Source organism: Gorilla gorilla, chromosome 9 (assembly GCF_029281585.2).
Source record: "Gorilla gorilla gorilla isolate KB3781 chromosome 9, NHGRI_mGorGor1-v2.1_pri, whole genome shotgun sequence".
In the NCBI taxonomy this organism is placed as follows: domain Eukaryota; kingdom Metazoa; phylum Chordata; class Mammalia; order Primates; family Hominidae; genus Gorilla; species Gorilla gorilla.
Window position 1 is genome coordinate 79,754,679 of NC_073233.2, and position 21,462 is coordinate 79,776,140.

Below are 21,462 nucleotides of genomic sequence, written 5' to 3' on the forward strand. Positions count from 1 at the left end.
ACAACTAGGTACATGAGCCCATCATTGAGAGTGCAAGACTAAGGGGAGTGTGAGTATTAACAGAGAAAGTGGTATGAATCAAAAATTCATTTTGGAACTCTTGAGTTGCTTATTAGACATCCAAAAGTAGATGTCAAGTAAATAGTTGAATTTTTTTATTCTGAAGCTTATAGGGAACATCCAGACTAGAGCTAATACTTTATTTACACAGAGAGAGACAGCAACCTTGTGTCAATATGCTTCTCATAGCTATGAAGAGAATCTATCTATAGACTTGGTCGACTCAAGTGCAGAAAGAGAAAAAAAAATTGCCTCCTAACAACTGATGGAGTGATTTTACTCATTTCATTTGACCTTATGTCTATCATTTATTTTTACCTTATTTTCTATCTTTTTCTTTTATTTTGCTAGTTGAACAAAGTTATTATCCATTTTTTACCTATACTGGAAAATAGTCTATACTAAGATTCTCCTTTCAATTAAGAACGTATTGAACTAAAGGTTTCACTCACTCCATATAAGTTAAGCACACCTGCAACTCCAGCAGCCACTTAGGTCAGGAGACCTAGCCAGAAATTGATTTGGAAATAGTAGAGAAGCCCCTTGGGACAATCTCATAACATTTACATAGTGAAAGTATAAACACAAAACAATGCCCAACAAAGAAAGGATGATTACATAAATACATTATGAAATATTCATAAGATGGAATGTTATGCAGAAAGTAAAAATTACTGTTTTGGAGTATTTGAAAATAGTATAGGAAAATATTTACAATAAAGTAATACTTATTAAATAAATAAAGCTATAGGTGAATCACAAGAATAAGAGAGAGAAATTTAATGGAAATTAAATAAACTAAAATAGTAATGATCTTTTAAGTGATCAAGTAATGTGCTATATCTATTATCATGATAATCTTATTTTTTCCAATTTTACATGAAATAATATTTAGGAATCAATAAAAATAAAATATACATATAGGATATAGGCATATATGTGTTTGTCTACTCTTATACAGAGAAAAACTTGTGAGTGATTTAGCAAAAGTGTATTCAATGGAAAGCTGAGGGAAAATGTCAGCCACGTGTGGGGTAAGAAGTGAATGAAAGATAAAATGGAAATGAAGCATAGAGACTATGATTTTCCTGAGGGGGAAAGGGAAAAGCTAGAGCATTCATTAAAAAAACAAACTAAATACAGGAAAGACAATTTTGTGTTTTGTTTTTAATATGGCAGGAACTTGAGGATATTGACAGACTTAAAGTAAGGAAAACAATGGATTTAGAAAGCTGGCAGCAGCCAGGCACGTAGCTCACTGCTGTAATCTCAGCACTTTGGGAGGCAGAGGCAGGCAGATCACTTGAGGCCAAGAGTTCAAGACCAGCCTGGCCGACATGGTGAAACTTCATCTCTACCAAAAATACAAAAATTAGCTGGGCGTGGTGGCACACACCTGTAATCCCAGCTATGCGGGAGGCTGAGGCAGGAGATTCACTTGAACCTGGAGGTGGAGGTTGCAGTGAGCTGAGATCACTCCTCTGCCCTCCAGCCTGGGCGACAGAGTGAGACTCTGTCTCAAATAAATAAATAAATAAGAAAAAGAAAACCGGCAGCAACAAGAAGAAAAATAGATAAGTAATGCATCAAAGTCCCCAAAGCTGTCAGTACTGCTGAAGGCAGGGAAGGAAGGTAAACAATGAATACTTGATTATAAATTGTTTATTGAAAATCTGGTGCCTTCCTGGAGAGTTATGTGCAATAAAACGCTATAATTTCTAGGTCAAATTTAATTATCTAATGGTAAATTACCTTCTTTCTTCTTCTACTGTGACAGCTTATATTTGATAGCTTGATAGCTATCTGATTTTCTTCTTGGTGTTCTTTTAAGGAAAGTCATTGGTCAAAGCACTTTATCTTTCTTTGCTGAAGCCCTCTGCAATCTAAGCCATCTTTCAATGCTCATCTCGTACCTACTGGTCCACCCCCAGAATGCAATGAACCTTCCTCTGACCCTTCTTTGATATCCGTGATTGGTAGCCCATGGATTACACAATGTTCTTGGGCTTCCTGGGCAGAATTCCAAGCCTGCCTCCTGGCTCCAAATCTCTTAGGTTGGTGCAAACGTAATTGCAATTTTTGCCATTGAAAGTAATGGCAAAAACCACAATTACGTTTGCATCAACCTACATCAGGCTGGCAAACAAATGTTCATAGAAAATATCAAGCAGTGAAAATTATGCCTTTAGTGTTCCATAAAGGATTTCAATTATTTGTTCTCATAAATTGTATTGCTTTGCAGTGTAAACTGTACTTCCAAAGCTTTTCCTTGTGATCAAGAAAGAAATAATTCTCAGAGAGGTGAGAAAAATCAGTAAATTCTGGATTCTTTATCAGAGATGCTAATGATCCTAGGCCATTCTGACTTCAGTAAATGGAGCAGTCAGCAATAACCAGCACAATGACCCTAAGATCCCCCTTTGAGTTTCTAGGGTGCTGGCAGAGGCTTGTGCCCAGGCACCGCTGCCCCAGCAACTCAGGAGGAAGGACCTGAATGGAGATTTAGGAAAAAACATCTCCAGAGCTTTCATGCCCCTCACTGGCCCTCCTTAGGCTAAGACTTGGGAAGTTTGCCTCTTCCAAGACCTCCCCATCCCTGACTCAAGATTTCATTTTCAAAGTCTCTAAAGGCAGGGAGGACCTGCACAAATAATGTAACCACGTGTTCCATTCACTAACACTCTGAAGTATTATAGAAGCAGTACCAAGAAGAAGCCATGGCAGAAAGAGAACTTCCTTCTTGGTACTGAGAAAATTTACTTCACCTGTAGTGAGACCACCTAGAAAGGAATGAAGGTCAAGTAAGACCAGGAATGTGCATGTACTTTGCAGTTTCTGAAGTTGATATTCTGGCCAGACGTGGTGGCTCACCCCTGTAATCCCAGCACTTCGGGAGGCCTAGGCGTGTGGATCACTCGAGGCCAGGAGTTCGAGACCAGCCTGGCCAACATGGCAAGACACTATTGCTACTAAAGATACAAAACTTAGCCAGGCATGGAGACGTGTGCCTGTAATCCCAGCTACTCATGAGGCTGAGGAAGGAGGATCACTTGAACCTGGGAGGCAGAGGTTGCAGTGAGCCAAGATCGCACCACTGCATTCCAGCCTGGGCAACAGTGTGAGACCCTGTCTCTAAATAAAAAATAAATAAATAAATAAAGTTTACTCATGCCCTCTTTAAGCATTCCCTATGGCACCCAAAGTATTCTGGTGTTTATGTTCATTTCCTTAGTGTCTAAGAAGTAATTTGTGCCTCTCTGTCAGAAATATGCTCGTGTTGCATTGCCGTTTCTTTGTATATATTATTTGCTTTCCGAAGTGTATTATAGGTTCCCTAAGGCCCACTCTTCTTTCTTTAATTCCTCTCATATTACATATAACTGATGTGAAAACAATTTGTGTTAACTTAGATTTCAATATAAAAATTAGTTTATCTCATTCGATCGATTGGACAGAAAGATAATCAAAGTTTTTCTGTATCTCACTAGTCTGTTTATAATTTCAAATTTAATTCCATTGCTTAAGCATGCTAATACACGGTGCCAAAATAGTAATAAATAGGCATGCTGTTGTATTACGTGGTTCTTCCCATTATCAGAAAAATAAAATGAATGCTTTTCCTCTATAACTGCTTCCTTAACTTTTACAGTTCCTCCAGAATGCATAAGACAATGCTGATATTTCAAGTCTCTCTCCTGCCTTTGCCATGGCTGTGCTTTCTACTACCTTTGCACACACCCTGTTGACCTTTGATAAATGTACTTTAAATGACTGATAGTCGTGATGATTGCATGCTTTCTCCTGATATAAAATCTCATTGAAACACAGAAATGTTCTTGCTCCTGAAAGGTTCAATAATCACTCAGCAACTCCCTCTTCAGAGGACTGAATGTACACAGAAGTCCTCTTCATCTCAGCTACTGATTCTGTCTAACCTGCTTTACCTATTCAACCATGAGGGTCTTGTTTTTTGTCTTTGGAGTCCTTTCCTTGATGTCCACAGTTCCTCCAAGTAAGACAAAAACTTTTTTATTCCAAAGTTCTAAAAATATAAGTAAAAGAAAATGCAAGGTCTTTCAAGAGTCTGAAAATAAATTAGGCATGGGCAGATTTTACTGTACCATGAAGGCTGCTCAGAGGATTGAACAGTTGATACTAAAGAAATAAATAAGGTGGTCCACTGCAGTGATTTAACCTATGATAAACTCACTAGAGGCTGGGCACAGTGGCTCATGTCTATAACCCCAGCATTTGGGGAGTTTGAGGTGGGTGAGCTCAGGAGTTCTAGACCAGCCCGGTGGGGGCAACAGGGTGAAACCCCGTCTCTACAAAAAAAAAAATTACAAAAAATTAGTCAGGTATAGTGGTGCGTGCCTGTGGTTCTGGCTACTCAGGAAGCTTATGCAGGAGGATCGCTTGAGCCTGAGATGCCAAGGCTGCATTCAGCTTAGTTCATGCCACTGCACACCAGCCTGGGCAACAGAGTGAGACCCTGTCTCAAAAAATAATAATAATAAAAAATAAACTTACTTGAGAGGTGTGTTTGATCAAAAGGTGGTGAGAGGATGCACACAGAACACAGGAAATTTAAAGAATTGGAAAAATGAAAAGAGAATGATGACTAGAAGAAGGGCTAGAGGTGAAGAGGTGGATACTCCACCATAATCCTTGGTTCACAGGATAAATTCACCACTGATCCAGGCAAGGACCTAGCCTCTGTGTTCCTTTAAAGTTGAATAAAACTCATATGATATCATTTAATGTATATGGAAATTACTTTTTGTATGGTGAGAGTTAAGATTCCACCTTAATTTTTAACCACATAACTAGCCAATTATATATAAGCATATTAATTGAATAATCAATATGACTTTCCCAAATTAATTTTAAAATTCATCAACACCCCATAATAAAAACGTATTAAACTGTGGTTCATACCTGAGATTTAGATTACTGGTTGACTTATTGATCATTTCTGAAGCACATTTTAATACTTCACAATTCAAGATTCCCTCATTTATATAATACTTCATGATTCAAGATTCCCTTATTTATATAATTATAAATAATTACGCCTTTCCTCCATGAATGTTAGTGGGTTTTTTATATTTTTATTGAGATACAATTTACCATAAAATTCATTGCCTTAAAGTGTTCTATTCAGTGGTTATCAGTGTATTCTTAAAATTGTGCACCCCTCACCATTATCTAATTCCAGAATATGTTTATAAGTGCAAGAAGAAATCTCTCCTCCTCCCAGTCCCTAGCAACCACTGATCTAATTTTTGTCTCTATGTATATTCCTATTCTGGACATTTACTATGAACAGAATAATAAATATGTGATCCTTCATGTCTGCCTTCTTTCATTTAGCATAATGTTTTCAAGATTCATCCATGTTGTGGCATAGATTCGTACTTCATTCCTTCATTCAGTGGTCATCAGTATATCCAACTTTAAGAATCCACTGATACTCACTAAATGGAACACTCTAAAGGAATGAATTTTATAGTAAATTCTATCTCAATAAAAATATAAAACACCAACATTCACGGAGGAAAAATATAATTCTGTATAATTATATAAATGATGGAATCTTGAAATAAATTTTAAAATGTGCTCTGAGGTAATATGTGCCTCAGAAAAGATAAATAAGTCAATTGATAATCTAAATCTCAGGTATAAACCACAGTTTAATATGTATTTATTATAAAGTATTGGTGGATTTTAAAATTAATTTGGGAAAGTTAGATTGATTATTGGTGTTGGTAAAAAAACTTCATCATATGGATTATTTAGCATATGGTTGTTTATAACAGACTATAATGATCCATTGTGTTTCTTTTATATCAGTTGTAATGTCTCCTGTTTTATTTCTGATTTTACTTATTTGGCATTCTCTGTTTTGTTCTTGGTTAGTCTAGCTAGCAGTTTATAAAGTCTGTTTATCTCTTCCAAAAGTCAACTTTTTGTTTCATTAATTCTTTGCATTTTTTAAATCTCGAATTCACTTAGTTCTGCTCTGATTTTTATTATTTCTTTCCTTCTCCTAAGTTTGGATTTCATTTTTTCTTGTTTTTCTTGTTCCTTGAGGTGCGTAGTAGCTTGTTTATAATCTTACTGTGTTCTTGCAGTAGGCATTTATTGCTGTAAAATTCTCTCTTAGCACTGTCTTTGTTGTATTCCATAGGTTTTGGTATGTTGTGTTTCCATTTGCATTTATTTCAAGAACATTTGTTATTTTCTTCTTAGTTTTTTCATTGACTCAATGGCTGTTCAGAAGCATGTTGTTTAATTTCCATGTTATCTGTAGAGTTTCCAAAGTTCTTCCTAGTATTCATTTCTAGTTCTACTCTATTTTTGTCTAGAATATACTTGATATAATGTTGATTTTTCAAAATTTGTTGAAACTTGTTTTGTGTCTTAACATATGGTCTAGCCTGGAGAATGTTCTATGTGATGAGGAGAAGAATGTGTACTCCACAGCTATTGGATGAAATGTTCTGTAAATGTCTATTAAGTCTATTTGGTCTGTGGTACAGATTGAATTTGGTGATTATTTGTTAGCTTTCTACCTAGATGATCTGTTCAATGCTGAAAGTGGGGTATTGAAGCCCTCAGTTATCATGATGTTGAGGTGTATCTCTCTCTTTAGCTCTAATGACATTTTTAATATATCTATTCCACTACTGGGTACATATATATACATATTTGGAATTTTTATATCCTCTTGCTGAATTGGCCCTTTTATCATTATATGATGGCCTTCTTTGTCTCTTTTTATGTTTTTTCACTTAAAGTCAATTTTGTCCAATATAAATATAGATGTATTAGGCCATTCTTGCATTGCTATAGGGTTATCATAATAAAGTACCACAGAATGGGTGCCTTAAATAACAAAAGTTCGTTTTCTCACAGTTCTGGAAGTTATAAGTCTAAGATCAAGATGTCAGCACATTTGGTTTCTCCTGAGGCCTGTCTTGGCTTGCAGCTGGTTGCCTTCTTTCCATGTCCTCTTACGGCATTTTTTTGTGCACATGCATTCCTGGTGTCTCTTCCTTTTCTAATAAGGACATCAGCCATATTGCATGAGGGCCATACCCTGGGAATCTCATTTTAGCTTTATCAGTCCTTAAAAAAAAAAAAAAAACACCTTATCTTCAAATATGATTACATTCTGAGATACTAAAGATTGGGACTTCAACACACAAATTTTGGAGGAAAACTGGTTAGCCCATAACGATGAATTCATCAATAGACTGATATGATCAAAGAAAGAATCAGTGAGCTTAAAGAAGTTTAAATAGCAACTTCCAAAACTTAAAAGCAAAGAAAAAAGAATTAAAAAGAACAGAATATTTAATAAATGTAGGCCAATTACAAAAGGAACAATATATGTGTAATGAAGTATCAGGAGGAGGAGAAAGAAAGGAACAGAGGAAATATTTGAAGAAATTCTGACTGAGATTTTCCCAAAATTGAAAATAAACAAAATCTACATATCTAGGAAGCTGAGAGAATACCAAGGAAGATAAATACAAAAAATTTAAACTAGGCATATTATATTGAAACTGCCAAAATTCAAAGATGAAAAGAAAATCTTAAAAGAAGCCAGGAGGGGAAAAAAATCTTTATCTATGGACAACCAAGGATAAGAATTACATCAGACTTCTCTTAAACCACATAAGCAAAAAGAGACGAAAGTGAAATATTTAAAATGTTTTTTAAAAAAAGAACACTATCTTAAAACTCTCTACTTAGCAAAATTATCTTTTTTTTTTAGACAGAGTCTCACTTTGTCACCCAGGCTGGAGTGCAGTGGCAGTGACCTTGGCTCACTGCAGCCTCCACCTCCTGGGTCCAAGCAATCTCGTGCCTCAGCCAGCCACCACCACGCCTGGCTAATTTTGTATTTTTAGTAGAGACTGGGTTTCACTAGTTTGGCCAGGCTTGTCTTGAACCCCTGACCTCAGGTGATCCACCCCCTTGGCCTCCCAAAGTGCCAGGATTAAAGGTGCAGGTCACCACGCCCAGCCTACCCTTTAAATTAAAGTAAAAATACATAATTTTCTTAGGTAAACAAAAATAGAGTTTGTCACCAGTAGTCCTACCTTACAATAAAAGTAAAAAGAAATTCTTCACTCATACTCAATGGTGAAAAACTAAAAGCTTTTCTTCTAAGATCAGGAACAAGGCAAAAGTGCCCCTTCTTGCCACATTTATTTAACATGATACTAAAAGTTCTAGCAAGAACAATTAGGCAAGAAAAGGAAATAAATGGCATCCAAACTGTTGGGGGGTGGGAATGAGTAAAATTATCTATTTCCAAATGACATAATTTTTTGTAAAAAACCCTAAACTTCACTCCCCCAAAATTATTAAAACTAATAACAAATTCAGTAAAGTTGCAGGATAGAAAATCAACCTACAAATATCAGTTGTGTTTCTATAGCACTAACAGCAAGCAACTGGAAAGCAAGTAAAGAAAATCCCATTCATAACAGCAAGAAAAAGATAAGATATTTAAGAATAAACTTAACCAAAAGATTAAAGACTGGTACATTAAAAATTGCAGACATTCATGAAAGAAATTAAAGAAGACACAAATCAGTGGAAAGATATGCTATGTTCATGAATTGGAAGACATAATAATATTAAAATATCCGTACTATTCAAAGCAATTTATAGATTATATACAATCCCTATCAAAATCCTAATGGCACTCTTGACAGAAATAAAAAAAAATCTTAAAATTCATATAAAACCACAAAGGACCCAGAATAGTCAAAACAATGAGCAAGAAAAACAAAGCTAGGTGCATCACATTTTTTAATTTCAAAATGTTTTATAAAGATAGAGTAATCAAAACTGTGTGCTACTGGGATAAAGACAGACATATACGCCACTGGAAGAGAATAGAGGACCAAGAAATCAACCGACACTTATACAGTCAACTCGCCTTCAACAAACATGCGAAGAATATATAATGGGGAAAAGATGGTTTCTTCAATACATGGTACGGAGAACACTGAATATTCATATGCAAAAGAATAAAATTGGGCTTGTATCTTATACTACACACAAAAGGCAATTCAAAATGAACTACACATTTAAACATAATTACCTGAGACTATAAAACTTATAGAAGAAAACATAAGGAGAAACTTTTGTGATGTTGGTCATGGCAAATATTTTAACTTATAAATTGTAACAAAAGGATTTGGGAAGTATTGGTATGTTTAAAGGGAATATTTATGGGAGATTATGGGTTATAGGCTCCTGTCCATATCTCAGTAACTTCCTCAGTAAAGGAGACATGGCCTTGAGCCCGAATACACTGTGAAGCTGGAACTAAGACTCAACTCCTTCTGACCCCTTCTCTCAATTAAGGATTCTTTTTTCTCATTTCACCAAGAACAAAGAAGCAACCAAAGATAGCTTTTCCACTTTTCCACCACCATATCTCTTCACATAGTTTTATCTTTATCCATAATCTGCCTTCTCTTCAGTCTCTGATTCAAGGCCAACCCCTCCATTTACACTAGATTCCATCCCCAATGACTTTTTTAAGAATTTAACTCCAGAAGTTAAACATTATTTCCTGCATTATGAATCTCTACACCATCCCCAAGCTGGATAATTCATTTTAGGTAGAAGTATGTGGTAACAGTTCTCATTTAAAATTCTGTACATTTCCAACTACTGCCTCATTTATCTACTCTCTTTATAGAAGAAATCATCGTTTGTCTTTATTTACCATCTCCACTTTTTCTCTTGCATTCTTTTGCTGTTGTTTTTGTTTTTCTGGGAAAGTTCTGTAAAGTTTTTAATTTATTATAAAACATTTCAGACATTTAAACATAAAAAGTAAGTAATATTGTGTCATATAATTTGTCTTCTCTTTTTAAAGCCAGAAGCTTCATTTCTAATGATGAATGTCCTTCAGAATATTATCATTGCAGACTGAAGTGCAATGCTGATGAACATGCAATTAGATACTGTGCTGACTTCAGCATCTGCTGCAAACTGAAGATCATTCAAATTGACGGATAAAAGAAGTGGTGAAAATTCTAACTCCATCTTCTTCAGACTCCAGGAGAAAAAACATGTCTTAAACTCTCTTATCTATGAATAATAAACATGATAGGTGAAATTATAATTGCATGTTTACATGGTCAGGTGAAAATGAATATAAATTTTATAAATGCTTACACTCTATTTTCATTTGTGCATTTTAACATTTACTCCCATAATTTACATCCACAGCCACATTGTTGTTTCACCCATAGTACTATATCCGATGCGGGGAAAAGAGCCAGCCCCTTTTGCCCCCCTGGCTCTTAGGACCCCTATGGCAGGGGGGTGAGGCACCACCAGCGATGCTGGGAGTAAGAGCCAGCCCTTCTTGCCCCCCCTGGCTCTTAGGACCCCCATCACAGGGGGATGAGGCGCCCCCCGCGATGCGGGGAGTAAGAGCCAGCCCCTCTTGCCCCCGTGGTTTTTAGGATCCGCGGTGGGCACACAGCCTGTTTATCATATTGTGAGTAATACCATCTCCCGCTCTGGAGATTATGAACTGTTTCACAAACCGGTGTACACCCTGGGTATACAGAGATTGTACACCCGTCTATATTGGGTGCCATATCATCCTCTTCCTCCCTGAATATTAAGAACAGTATCACAGGGGTGTTTCTACTCCATGGGATATCGCGTGTCATATCCTCCTCTCCCACGTTGCAATTAGAAACAATATCAGTGGGTGTGTGTCCACCTTCTGTGATATTGAAAGTAATATCATATTCTTCCCTCCAGGATCATGGGAACAATATCCTTGGTGGTGTCCACTTTCTGCCATGTATATAGTCCTATCAGCCCCTCCGCCTTGGAATGTTATTAAGGACCATCTCACACGGGGGTGTACACATCCTGCGATGTTGGGAGTAATAGCATTGTCTTCTTCCGTGAATATTAGGAGCAAAATCACCGGGTGGATGCACACCCAGTGCTATAGTGGGAGTAACATCATACTCCACCCCCTGGAGATTATATTCGGATCAATATCACTGGCTGGGTGTACACCTACTGCGACATTGAACGTAATATCATGTTCTCTCCCACCCTGGACATTAGGAGCAATATCACAGGTAGGTGTACACCCACTGAGGTATTAGGTAGTAATATTAGTGTGAATTATACCTCATTTATTATTAACATGAATATGAATGACCGATATTAATATTAATATTAAGAAATAATTGCTAATAAAGTTTTCAGATTATTAATATTAATATGAATTGTTAGGAGCTAATATTACTGTTTTCTAATGAATAAGATCAATATCAGTTATTAATATCAGGCGTCATTAATCATTAATATTAATCATGTATTGTTAACATTAGTATAACTATTTAATATTAATTATCATTATTATCTGTATTGATTTTAAAAAATTATATTAAGGTTTATTAATATTGATAATTATTAGTGTCAATTAATAATTGAGATTATTAATTGCGGTAAGTCGCATTGCGCCATTCCACCCCTCCCCCAGCAGCTCGTTTATGACCCAAAATGGGGACACAAATGCCCCTGAGAGAGCAGCAGTAGACTGGGATAGATGAGGATGGTCACGTGGCGGAGAGGTGTGTTTTTGGGTACCAGCCCTTCACCTGCGTCGACCTTCTCAACTGAAAAAACAATACACCGTCCTATACCAAAAAGCCACAAGCCCTAATTGATTTGCTCCAAACTGTTATCCAGACCCACAACCCCACCTGGGCTGATTGGCACCAGTTGCTCATGTTCCTCTTTAACAGCGAAGAAAGGCGGAGAGTCCTCCAAGCAGCAACTAAGTGGCTAGAGGAACATGCACCAGCTGATTATCAAAACGCCCAAGAGTATGGAAGGACCCAGTTGCCAGGAACAGACCCCCAGTTGGACCCACATGAAAGATAGGAGATGCAAAGGCTAAACCGAGACAGGGAAGCTCTCTTGGAAGGATTAATGAGGGGAGCTCAGAAGGCCACAAACGTTAACAAGCTCTCTGAGGTCATTCAGGGAAAAGAAGAAAGTCCAGCACAATTCTACAAGAGACTGTGGGAGGCCTATCATATGTATACTCCCTTTGATCCTGATAGTCCTGAAAATCAGTGCATGATTCACACGGCTTTAGTCCATCAAAGCGCAGAAGACATGAGAAGAAAACTGCAGAAACAGGCTGGGCTTGCAGGGATGAATCCATCCCAATTACTAGAAATAGCTAGCCAGGTGTTTGTAAACAGGGATGCAGTAAGCCCTAAGGAAAATGGCAAAGAAAATGGAGGTCAGACCTGGCGACATGCCGAACTGTTTGTCAGCTGCAGCAATCAGAGGGGCCCCCCCAAAGAGGCAAGGGAAGGGGGGCCCTGGGAAAGAAACTCAGCTTGGCTGTCAGAGTTTGCAGCATAACCAGTGTGCTGATTGTAAAGAAATAGGACAGTAGAAAAACAAATGCCCTCAGCTCAAAAGAAAACAAGGTGACTCAGAGCAGGAGGCCCCGGACAAGGAGGAAGGGGCCCTGCTCAACCTGGCAGAAGGGTTCTTGGACTGAGGGAGACTGAGCTCAAGCGTCCCCGAAGAGACTGTGGTCAGAATTACAGTCGGGGGTGGAGACATTGACTTTCTTGTAGATAGCGGTGCTGAACATTCGCTAGTAACCGCCCCGGTCGCCCCCTTATCCAAAAAGATTACTGACATCATCGGAGCCACGGGGGTTTCAGCAAAGCAAGCTTTCTGTTTGCCTCGGACTTGTACTGAAGGAGGACATAAACTCATTCATCAGTTTTGGTACATGCCTGACTGTAAATTGAACTTTTCCGGAAGGGACTTGCTCAGTAAGCTGAAAGCCACTATCTCTTTGACAGAGCATGGCCCTTCGCTGCTAAAGTTACCCGGAACCGGAGTCATTATAACCCTTATGGTCCCCCAAGAGGAGGAATGGAGACTTTTCTTAACTGAGCCGGGCCAAGAGAGAAGACCAGCTCTGGCTAAGCAGTGGCCAAGAGTACGGGCAGAAGACAACCCTCCAGGATTGGCCAGTTAAGACTGGGGCCCTGCCAGTGAGGCAAAAACAGGGGCCGGTCCCCAGAGAAGCCCTTCAAGGTATCCAGGTCTGTCTCAAGCACCTAAAAACTTTTGGAATTATTGTTCCTTGTCAGTCTCCATGGAACACTCCCCTCCTGCCTGTTCCCAAGCCATGGACCAAGGACTACCGGCTGGTACAGGATTTGCGCTTGCTTCATCAAGCTACACTGACTTTACATCCAACAGTACCTAACCCGTCCACATTGTTGGGGTTTCCGCCAGCTGAGGACAGCTGGTTCACCTGCTTGGACCTGAAAGACGCTTTCTTTCCTATCAGATTAGCCCCTGAGAGGCAGAAGCTGTTTGCCTTTCAGTGGGAAGATCCGGAGTCAGGTGTCACTACTCAGTACACTTGGACCGGGCTTCCCCAAGGGGTCAAGAACTCCCAAACCATCTTCGGGGAGGTGTGGGCTCGAGACCTCCAGAAGTTTCCCAGGAGAGACCTAGGCTGCGTTTTGCTCCAGTAGGTTGAGGACCTTCTGCTGGGACACTCCACGGCACTCGGGTGTGCCAAGGGAACAGATGCCCTACACCAGCACCTGGAGGACTGTGGGTAGAAGGTGTCCAAGAAGAAAGCTCAGATCTGCCGACAGCAGGTACGTTACTTGGGATTGACTATCCGACAGGGGTCAGAATGCAGCCTGGGATCAGAAAGAAAGCAGGTCATTTGCCATCTAGCGGAGCCTAAGAGCTCCAGGCAGGTGAGAGAATTCTTAGGAGCTGTGGGGTTTTGTAGACTGTGGATCCCAAACTTTGCAGTATTAGCCAAGCCTTTCTATGAGGTCACCAAGGAGGCGGGGACCGGGAAACTTTGGAATGCGGATCCCAACAACAGCAAGGCTTTCATGAGTTAAAGGAAAACCTTCTGGCATCCCCAGCCCTGGGGCTAGATGTGACAAAGCCTTTTCCATTATATGCATCAGAGAGAGAAAAGATGGCAGCTGGACTTTGAACCCAAACTGTGGGGCCCAGGCCGAGGCCGGGGGCCTACCTCTCTCAACAACTAGACGAGGTTTCTAAAGGATGGCCCCCCTGTTGGAGGGCATTGGCAGCAACTGCCCTGCTGGTACAAGAAGCAAAGAAGCTGACTCTTGGGCAAAACCTGAACATAAAGGCCTCCCATGCTGTGGTGACTTTAATGAATACTAAAGGACATAATTGGCTAACGAATGCCACACTCACCAAGTACCAGACTTTGCTCTGTGAAAATCCCCATATAACCATTGAAGTTTGTAACACCCTACACCCCGCCACCTTGCTCCTGGTATCAGAGAGCCCTGTCGAGCCTGGTTGTGTAGAAATGTTGGACTCAATTGACTCTAGCAGACCTGACCTCCGGGACCAGCCTTGAGCATCAGGAGACTGGGAACTATACGTGGATGGGAGTAGCTTCTTCAACTCCCAAGGAGAGAGAGGTGCAGGGTATGCAGTGATAACACGGGACACTGTTGTTGAAGCCAGATCATTGCCCCAGGCCACTTCAGCCCAGAAAGCTGAACTCATTGCTTTCATTCGGGCCTTAGAACTCAGTGAGGGTGAGAATGTAAGCATTTACACTGATTCTCCGTATGTCTTTTTAACCCTTCAAGTGCATGGAGCGTGATAGAAAGAAAAGGGCCTATTGAACTCTGGGGGAAAAGACAGAAAATATCAACAAGAAATCTTGCAATGATTAGAAGCAGTATGGAAACCCCACAAGGCGGCAGTTAGGCATTGCAGAGGACACCAGCGAGCTTCCATCTTGCTGGGTTTGGGGAATTCGCGCGCTGACTCAGAGGCTGGAAAAGCAGCATCTGTCCCCTTCTGGGTATCAGTGCTCCCTCAAGCACCTGATCTTGGACCTTCTTCTTCTAAAGAAGAAAAGGACTTTCTCCAGGTAGAGGGAAGGACAAGTGATGGAGGAAGGATGGATTCGGTTACCAGATGGGAGAGTAAAACTGTGCCACAGCTGCTAGGAGCTGCAGTTGTACTGGCTGTGCAAGAAACCACCCATCGAGGTCAGGAGTCACTGGAAAAGTTGTTAGGCCGGTATTTCTACATCTCACCTTTGTCTGCCCTTGCCAAAACGGTGAGGCAGCGGTGTGTTACCTGCCGACAGCATGATGCGAGGCAAGGTCTAGCTGTTTCGCCCGGCATATGAGCTTATGGAGCAGCCCCCTTTGAAGGTCTCCAAGTAGACTTCACAGAGATGTCAAAATGTGGAGGTAAAAAGTATGTACTAGTTCTTGGGCATACCTACTCTGGGTGGGTGGAGGCCTATCAAACACGAACAGAGAAATCTCGTGAAGTAACCCCTGTGCTTCTTCGTGATCTTATTCCTAGATTTCGACGGCCTTTAGGGATCGGCTCAGACAACGGCCCTGCGTTTTTGGTTGCCTTGGTACAGAAGACGGCAAAGGTATTGGGGATCACACGGAAACTGCATGCCGCCTCACGGTCTCAGAGTTCCGGAAAGGTGGAATGGATGAATCGGACTATCAAAAATAGTACTATTGTCTTCCTCTCTGGATATTTAAAACAACACCACAAGGGGCGTCAAACCACCTGCTAAATTTGAGGGAATGTTATCCTCTCCCCTCCTCCCCCGGCCCCGGATATTAGAGACAATAACACAGGGGTGATGTACACCCACTGCTTTATTGGGAGTAATATCATCCTCTCCCTTCTTGGATATTAGGAACAATATCACACTGTGCGTGTACGCCTGTCGCGAAATTCAATGGAATGTCATCCTGCGCCTCCCTGGATATGACGAACAATATCACGGGTGATGTACAACTTCTGAGATATTGGGAGTGATATCATCCTCTCCCTTCTGGAAGTTAGGGACAATATCACAGGGATAGTGTACACCTTCTGGGATATTGGGATATCATCCTCCCGCCCACTGGATACTAAAAACCATATCACAAGGGGCGTGTACACACACTTTGATATTGGTATGAATACCATCCTCTCCCTCTTTGGATATTCGGTGCCATATTTCAGGTGGGGTATACACCACCTGCAATATTGGCAGTAATATGATTTTCTCTCCCCCTGGATATCAGAAACAATATCACAGGGGGTTGTGAACAACCCCTGCGATATTTGGAGGAATATCATCGTCTCCCTTCACGATTATTAAGAACAATATCATAGGGGTGGGGGATGTACACCCCCTTTCATATTTGATATCATCCTCTTCCCCCCTGGATATTAGGAACAACATCAGGAAGGGATGTACAGACCCTGCGACCTTTGCTGTCATATAATTGTCTCTCCCCTAGATATTAGGAAAAAATGTCACTGGGGATGTGAACAGCCCTGCGGTATTGAGAGTAGTATCATCCTCTCCCCCCTTGCATATTGGGAACAACATCACAGGAGGGGTGTACTGCCTCTGTGATATGGGAGTGAAATTTTCCTCTCTTCCCCTGGACATTAGGAAGGGTATCAGAGGGGGAAGGTGTACATTCCCTGCGATATTCAACGTAACCTTATCCTCTCCCTCCCAGGGTATTCAGAACAATATTACAGGAGGGTGTACACCCTCTGCGATATGGAGAGTGATATCATACTCTTTCGCTCTGGATGTTAGGAACAATATCACAGGGTGGTGTACACCCCCTGCGATATTGGGAGTCATATCATCCTCTCTCCCTGTGGATATTAGGAAGAGTATCACAGGGCTGTGGAAACCCCCTGCGGTACTGGGAGTAATATCATCCTCTCTCCCTCTGAATATAGGAAGATTTTCACAGGGGTGTGTACACGCCCTGCGATATTGGGAGTAAGATCATCCTCTCCACCCAGGAAATGACTAACAAGGTCACGGGGATGTGTACTCCGCCTGCGATTTTGGGAGTAATGTCGTCCTCCCCAAACCTGGATGTTAGCAACGAGATCACAAAGGGGGTGTACACACCCTGCGACATTGGATGTAATATGATCCTCTCCCGACCTGGATACTGAGAAAGATACCACGGCGCAGGTATACGTTTCCTACACTGTTGAGAGTAATATCATTCTTTTCCTTTCTGGATATTAGGAAGAATATCACAGGGGTGCTGTACAATTACTTCGATATTGGGAGTAAAATCATCCTCTATTTTCCTGGACATTGGGCACAAAAACACAAAAGGGTGTACCACCCCTGCGATATTGGGAGTAATAGCATACTCTCCATCCTTGGATGTTCGAAAACAATATCATCAGGGCTGAACACCCCCCACGATGACGGGAGTCATGGTTACTCTTTCACAGGCCATTTGGAACAATATCACAGGGGGTGTTTACAAACAGGGGTTGTGTACACCCCCTGTGATATTGGGAGTAACATCATTCTCTCCACCTCCGGATATTAAGAACAATATCCCAGCGGGAGGTGGTACACCCCCAGTGATATTGCGAATAATGTCATCCTCTCCTTCCCTGGATATTAGGAACAATATCACAGGGGGGTATACACCTTCTGTGATATTGGAAGCAATATCATCCTCTCCCCCACTGGATATTAGAAAAAAATATTACTCACGGTGTACACCCACTGTGATATGAGGAGTAATATCTTCCTAGGGTATTACGAATAATTTCACAGTCTGTACACACATGGTGTACACTCACTGTGATATTAGGAGTAATATCTACCTAGTAGATAACAAATAACATCGCAGGGTGTACACCCACTTTGATATTAGCTGTAATATTTTTCTAAGTTGTTACAAATAAGATCACAGGTTGTACCAACATGGTGTACACTCACTGTGATATCAGGAGTCGTATCTCTGTAATATATTATGAATAATATCACAGGGTGTACACCCACTGTATTATTAGGAGTAATATCTCTGTAGGATATTACAATTAAGATCACAGGGTGTACAGCCACCGTGATATTAGGAGCAATATCTTTCTAGGATATTACAAATAATATCACAGGGTGTACGCCCACTCTACATTCAGGAGCAGTATCTCCCTAGGATATCCAAAATCCTGTCACAGGGTGTCCAATCTCTGCCTTCCAGGTTCTAACGGATTCTCCTGCTTCAGCCTCCTGAGTAGCTATGGTTACCAGCCACCACGCCCGGCTAATTTTTTTTTTAAATTTTCATTGGAGACGGGGTTTCACCACGTTGGCCAGGCTGGTCTGGAACTCCTGACCTCAGGTGATCCATCAGCCTCGGCCGCCCAAAGTGCTGGGATTACAGGTGTGAGCCATGGTACTGGGACAAGAGTTATATATTCAATTCATTTGGAAACACAGCTCCCATTTTTGAGTGTGCATGTACTTTTATGAAGAAATGATGTCAGAAAACCGAAGGATGATGATAAATATGAAAAGTAACAGGCATGGGGAAAACTCTTCCGATTGAGAACTATAAGGTTCGATTTCATTTTCAGATAATGCGGTCCTAGCTCTTGTGTCGTCCTTTTACATATTCTACACCAATGGAAGTTGTAGCACCGTGTCAGAATAAAGTAGAGTGTATTTCATGGCTTCTTAATTTCTTTCAATTAGACTGAGATATTTTTCTTCAAGAGAGAAGGACATTGTCATTCCATTGTATTTTTCCTGAAAAGAGTAGGCCATATTTTACTGAGATCACGGATTTGTTATATATGACGTTTCGGTCTTCTAATATTCTTCAGTGGATTTTCTCTAAAGTAGTATGAACAGAAAGCCTTGTATAGCAAAAAGTAAATCACGTAATAATTCTGAGATTTTTGGAATTGTCACAACTGAGAAACATTGCTGGTGGTGTATGGTCCGCAAGTGTGAAGATGTTCCTTGTGAATTGCTTGCATCCAGCATTAAGAGCTGATTTTTATCTTTTATTTTTCCAATCCTCTTTCCTTCTCAAGGTGTCCAAGACACACAGAGCCACGGAATCTCACAGGTGTCTGAGAATTCCTCCTCCTGGGACTCTCAGAGGATCCAGAACTGCAGCTGCTCCTCGCTTTGCTGTCCCTGTCCCTGTCCATGTATCTGGTCATGGTGCTGAGGAACCTGCTCAGCATCCTGGCTGTCAGCTCTGACTCCCCCCTCCACACCCCCACATACTTCTTCCTCTCCAACCTGTGCTGCGCTGACATCGGTTTCACCTCGGCCACGGTTCCCAAGATGATTGTGGACATGCAGTCGCATAGCAGAGTCATCTCTCACGTGGTCTGCCTGACACAGATTTCCTTCTTGCTCCTTTTTGCATGTATAGAAGGCATGCTACTGACTGTGATGGCCTATGACTGCTTTGTAGCCATCTGTCGCCCTCTGCACTACCCAGTCATCGTGAATCCTCACCTCTGTGTCTTCTTCGTTTTGGTGTCCTTTTTCCTTAGCCTGTTGGCTTCCCAGCTGCACAGTTGGATTGTGTTACAATTCACCATTATCAAGAATGTGGAAATCTCTAATTCTGTCTGTGACCCCTCTCATCTTCTCCAACTTGCTTGTTCTGACAGCGTCATCAATAGCATATTCATACATTTCCATCATACTATGTTTGGTTTTCTTCCCATTTCAGGGATTCTTGTGTCTTACTATAAAATCGTCCCCTCCATTCTAAGGATTTCATCGTCAGATGGGAAGTATAAAGCCTTCTCCACCTGTGGCTCTCACCTACCAGTTGTTTGCTGATTTTTATTTATTTATTTATTTATTTTTTTATTTTTTTATTGATCATTCTTAGGTGTTTCTTGCAGAGGGGGATTTGGCAGGGTCACAGGACAATAGTGGAGGTAACGTCAGCAGATAAACAAGTGAACAAAGGTCTCTGGTTTTCCTAGGCAGAGGACCTTGCGGCCTTCCGCAGTGTTTGTGTCCCTGGGTACTTGAGATTAGGGAGTGGTGATGACTCTTAACGACCATGCTGCCTTCAAGCATCTGGTTAACAAAGCACATCTTGCACCGCCCTTAATCCATTCAACCCTGAGTGGATACAGCACATGTTTCAGAGAGCACAGGGTTGGGGGTAAGGTCATAGATCAACAGGATCCCAAGGCAGAAGAATTTTTCTTAGTACAGAACAAAATGAAGTCTCCCATGTCTACCTCTTTCTACACAGACACGGCAACCATCCGATTTACCAATCTTTTCCCCACCTTTCTCCCCTTTCTATTCCACAAAACTGCCATTGTCTTCATGGCCCGTTCTCAATGAGCTGTTGGGTACACCTCCCAGACGGGGTGGTGGCCGGGCAGAGGCGCCCCTCACCTCCCAGTAGGGGCGGCCGGGCAGAGGCGCCCCTCATCTCCCGGACGGGGTGGCTGGCCGGGCGGGGGGCTGACCCCCCCCACCTCCCTCCTGGACGGGTTGGCTGGCCGGGCGGGGGGCTGACCCCCCCACCTCCCTCCCGGACAGGGCGGCTGGCCGGGCGGGGGGCTGACCCCCCACCTCCCTCCCGGACGGGGCGGCTGGCCGGGCAGAGGGGCTCCTCACTTCCCAGTAGGGGCGGCCGGGCAGAGGCGCCCCTCACCTCCCAGATGGGGCGGCTGGCCGGGCAGGGGGCTGACCCCCCCACCTCCCTCCCAGACGGGGCGGCTGGCCGGGCAGAGGGGCTCCTCACTTCCCAGTAGGGGCGGCCGGGCAGAGGCGCCCCTCACCTCCAGGACGGGGCGGCTGGCCAGGCGGGGGGCTAACCCCCCCACCCCCCTCCCAGATGGGGCAGCTGGCCGGGCGGGGGGCTGACACCCCCACCTCCCTCCCAGACGGGGCGGCTGGCCGGGTGGGGGGCTGACCCCCCCACCTCCCTCCCGGACGGGGCGGCTGGCCGGGTGGGGGGCTGACCCCCCCACCTCCCTCCCGGACGGGGCGGCTGGCCGGGCAGAGTGGCTCCTCACTTCCCAGTAGGGCCGGCCAGGCAGAGGTGCCCCTCACCTCCCGAACGGGGGTGGCTGGCCAGGCGGGGGGTAACCCCCCCACCTCCCTCCCGGACGGGGCGGCTGGCCGGGCAGGGGGCTGACCCCCCCACCTCCCTCCCGGACGGGGCGGCTGGCCGGGCGGGGGGCTGACCCCCCCACCTCCCTCCCGGACGGAGCAGCTGGCCGGGCAGAGGGACTCCTCACTTCCCAGTAGGGGTGGCCGGGTAGAGGCGCCCCTCACCTCCCGGACAGGGTGGCTGGCCAGGCGGGGGGCTGATCCCCCCACCTCCCTCCCGGACAGGGTGGCTGGCCGGGTGGGGGGCTGACCCCCCCACCTCCCTCCCGGACGAGGTGGCTGCCGGGCGGAGATGCTCCTCACTTCCCAGACGGGGTGGCTGCTGGGCGGAGGGGCTCCTCACTTCTCAGACAGGGCGGCTGCCGGGC

The 21,462-nt window shown here is 42.8% G+C and overlaps 1 protein-coding gene and 1 pseudogene across 18 annotated transcripts in view; one reads left to right on the forward strand and one right to left on the reverse strand.

Annotated features, from left to right (window-relative positions):
- XNDC1N (XRCC1 N-terminal domain containing 1, N-terminal like) overlaps positions 1–21,462 on the reverse strand; it is a 104,124-nt gene that overhangs the window by 47,527 nt on the left and 35,135 nt on the right. For 8 of the 18 annotated variants that reach the window (XM_055356686.1, XM_055356690.2, XM_063693319.1 and 5 more), the window contains one exon: positions 8,873–10,185. The exons of 1 other annotated variant lie outside the window; for it this stretch is intronic. In XM_055356686.1, coding sequence (XP_055212661.1) covers positions 10,003–10,185 — 183 coding nt within the window. In that variant the 3' untranslated portion in view covers positions 8,873–10,002. Of the gene's footprint in view, positions 1–1,210; positions 10,186–21,462 lie in introns of those variants that run through there. 9 more of the 18 variants (XM_063693331.1, XM_055356696.2, XM_063693324.1 and 6 more) reach the window with 2 other exon arrangements.
- On the forward strand, positions 17,032–19,795 carry LOC115936302 (putative gustatory receptor clone PTE01; annotated as a pseudogene).